At 39.0% G+C, this 3,666-nt stretch overlaps 1 protein-coding gene across 1 annotated transcript; it reads left to right on the top strand.

Annotated features, from left to right (window-relative positions):
- The first annotated feature begins 474 nt into the window (after positions 1 to 474).
- LOC107947837 (uncharacterized mitochondrial protein AtMg00860-like) lies at positions 475 to 1,390 on the top strand. Its single transcript, XM_016882350.1, has 2 exons — positions 475 to 608; positions 1,078 to 1,390. The coding sequence occupies exons 1-2, from the start codon at positions 475 to 477 to the stop codon at positions 1,388 to 1,390; spliced, it is 447 nt and encodes a 148-aa protein (XP_016737839.1).
- Positions 1,391 to 3,666: the final 2,276 nt, after the last annotated feature.

Raw genomic sequence — 3,666 nt, 5'->3', positions numbered from 1 at the left:
CTCTAGGAAAGCATGTGATAGTCGATAAAGTATTCAAGAAATGTCCCTTGATAGTTAGAGGTCACTGTTTTCTGGCCAATTTGATGTTGTTACCATTCAATAAGTTTGATGTCATTTTGGGTATAGACTGGTTGATACTCCATGATGCTGTAGTAAATTGTAGGGAAAAGGTTATTCAATTGAAATGTGAAAAATGGTGAAACTCTTTGGGTTAAATCAGATGAACCAGAGGATTTGCCTATTGTGATATCCTAAACTTCTGTCTGGAAATGTTTAAGGAAAGGTTGTGAAGCTTATTTGGCCTTTATAATGAATACTAAGGAGTTTGAGCTGAAGGTTGAGATAGTACCAGTTGTATGTGAATATGCAGATGTATTTCTGGAAGAATTGCCCGGGTTACCCCCTAATAGAGAAGTAGAATTTGGTATAGAGCTAATACTAGGGACAACGCCTATTTCGATTTCTCCATATTGAATGGCTCCGGCTGAGTTGAAGGAACTAAAGTCACAATTACAAGAGTTGACTGACAAAGGTTTTGTGAGACCAAGCTTTTCACTATTGGGTGCTCTGGTGCTATTTGTGAAAAAGAAAGATGGGTCCATGAGACTGTGCATAGACTACCGATAGTTAAACAAGATGAAAATCAAGAATAAATATCTGTTTCCACGGATTGACGACTTATTTGATCAATTGAAAGGAGCAGCATGGTTTTCTAAGATAGACTTGAGATCCGGCTACTATCAGTTGAGAGTTAAAAAGTCAGACGTGCCTAAGACTGCTTTTAGGATGATTATGACCACTACGAGTTCCTCGTCATGCCTTTTGGTTTAACAAATGCTTCATCGTGTTTATGGATTTAATGAATAGGATTTTTCAGCCATACTTGGATAAGTTTGTCGTTGTATTTATCGATGATATCCTGATCTATTCTAGAGATGAGGTGGAGCATATCGAACACTTGAGAATCGTTCTACAGACCCTGAGAGACAATCGGTTGTATGCCAAGTCTAGTAAGAGTGAGTTTTGGCTTCGAGAAGTCAAATTTTTGGGTCACATTGTCTCAAGCGATGGCATTAGGGTTAATCTCAGCAAGATTTCTACTATTGCTGAATGGAAACCACCAAAGAAAGTGACTGAGGTTAGAAGCTTCTTGGGTTTGGCTGGTTATTACAGGCGATTTGTAAAGGATTTCTCCATGATTGCCACTCCCATGACGAGGTTATTGCAAAAAGAAGTTAAGTTTGAATGGTCAGATAAGTGCCAGCGGAGTTTCGAGAAGTTGAAGAAGTTGTTAACTGAGGCTCCAGTACTAATACATCCTGAATCCGGAAAAGAGTTCGTGATTTATAGCGATGCTTCTCTAAATGGCTTGGGATGCGTAGTCATGTAGGAAGGCAAGGTTATAACTTATGCCTTGAGACAATTGAAACCTCACAAGAAGAATTATCCGATACATGACCTAGAGTTGGCTGCCATAGTGTTTGCCTTGAAAATTTGGCGACATTATTTGTTCGGGGAGATACGTCATGTATACACCGATCATAAAAGTCTTAAGTACTTGATGACTCAGAAAGATTTAAATCTGAGACAACGGAGGTGATTAGAATTATTGAAGGATTATGAGTTGTTTATTGTCTACCATCCGGGAAAGGCAAACGTGGTCACCAATGCATTGAGTAGAAAATCATTATTTGCACTGAGAGCAATGAACGCCCAATTAGCCTTGTCAGAGAATGGTTTGATTCTAGCTGAGTTAAAAATTAAACCAACGTTTCTTTTAGAAATTTGTGAAATTCAGATGAGTGGCAATGAATTGTTAGCTAAGAGAACTCAGTGTGAATCGGGTGTTGAGTCAGATTTTTTGGTTGATTTCAATGGTTGCTTGAAGTTTCGGGGTAGGATTTGTGTTCCTAAGGATACTGATTTGATTCTAAAAATTTTGATTGAGGCACATAGTGGTTGTTTGTCAGTGCACCTCGGAAGTATGAAAATGTACCATGATTTTAAGAAAATGTATTGGTGGCCGTGTATGAAAGGATACATTTCAGATTTTGTATCAAAATGCTTAGTGTGCCAACAAGTGAAGGCAGAGCACCAAGTAGCTTCGGGTTTACATCAGCCTGTCATAGTCCCCGAGTGCAAGTGGGATCGGATTACTATGGATTTTGTGATGGGTTTGTCGGTAACTCTGAGGAAGAAAGATATCGTATGGGTTGTGGTTGATTGACTGAAAAAGTCAGCTCACTTTATCCTGGTACGAACGGATTTGTCACTTGATAAACTAGCCGACTTGTACATTTTCGAGATTGTGAGGTTTTATGGAGTGCCCTTGTCAATTATTTCGGATAGGGACCCAAGGTTTACTTCGAGGTTTTGGAAGAAGTTGCAAGAATCTTTAGGGACAAGGTTGAAATTTAGCACAGCTTTCCATTTGTAAACTGACGGTCAGTCGGAGAGAGTAATTCAAACTCTTGAGGATATGTTGCGTTGTTGTGTCCTGGAGTTCCAAGGCAGTTGGAAGAAGTATCTACCGCTAGTCGAATTCCCTTATAGCAATAGCTATCGGTCGAGTTTGAAAATGGCACCTTATGAAGCGTTGTATGGGCGTAAGTGTCGAATGCCTTTGTATTGGATCGAGCTTAGGGAGAGTTAGATTCACCCGGTTGACTTAGTCAAGGAGATCGAAGAAAAAGTTAAGGTGATTCGTGATTGTCTAAAGGCCACTTCGGATAGGCTGAAATCCTACACGGATTTGAAAAAAAAAGATCGAGTTTCAAGTTAGAAATAAGGTATTTATAAAAGTATCCCCGTGAAAGAAAGTTCTCAGATTCGTTAAAAAGGGTAAACTGAGTACATGTTTTATCGGACCTTATGAGGTGATTGAGAAAATTGGGCCAATAGCTTATCGGTTAGCCTTACCATCGAAATTGGAAAAGATCCACAACGTATTCCATGTGTCCATGTTACACTGATACCGCTCTAACCCTTCACATGTGATTTCTCCGACTGAAGTAGAGGTTAGATCGGATATGTCTTATGGTGATGAACCTGTTAAGATCCTAGCTTGGGAAGTTAAGCAATTAAGAAATAAGAACGTTCCCCTTCTGAAAGTGTTATGGCAGAGACATGGGGTTGAAGAGGCCACATGGGAGCTGGAGGAAATCATGAAAAGCCAATGCCTAAATCTTTTTACTAGTAAGATTTTCGAGGACGAAAATCCTTAAGGGGGAGAATTGTAACAGCTCAATTTTGGGCCTAGTTGGAACAGTGGTTTTGAAACCACTCACCCAAGGTGAGAGAAAATATTTTTGATATTATTTTATGTGTTATAGCATGATCATATGAGTGCATGAAAATTTTGGTGAATTTATTTTAGCGATTGCATGCTTAATTGTGAATAGGGACTATATCGCATAAAGTGCAAAAGTCCCATTTTGATAGCTAAGGATGTTAATTTTCCATGAATCATAATGTGGAGGTCTTTAAAGGACAATTAGGCCAACTTTAGAAGGGTGGCTAGCCATAGGGGACAAATTGGTCAAAAAGTTAAAAATCTAGGTGGTTTGGTGACTTAATTGAATAAAATAAAACAACATGACTTCATTTTTCCATTCTCTTCTCCTACCATCGAAATTTTCAGCCATTAGAGGGGTTTTTGAGCTTCAA

This window comes from Gossypium hirsutum, chromosome A04 (genome assembly GCF_007990345.1).
Source record: "Gossypium hirsutum isolate 1008001.06 chromosome A04, Gossypium_hirsutum_v2.1, whole genome shotgun sequence".
Lineage (NCBI taxonomy): Eukaryota > Viridiplantae > Streptophyta > Magnoliopsida > Malvales > Malvaceae > Gossypium > Gossypium hirsutum.
This window is presented reverse-complemented; position numbering and strand designations above follow the sequence as displayed.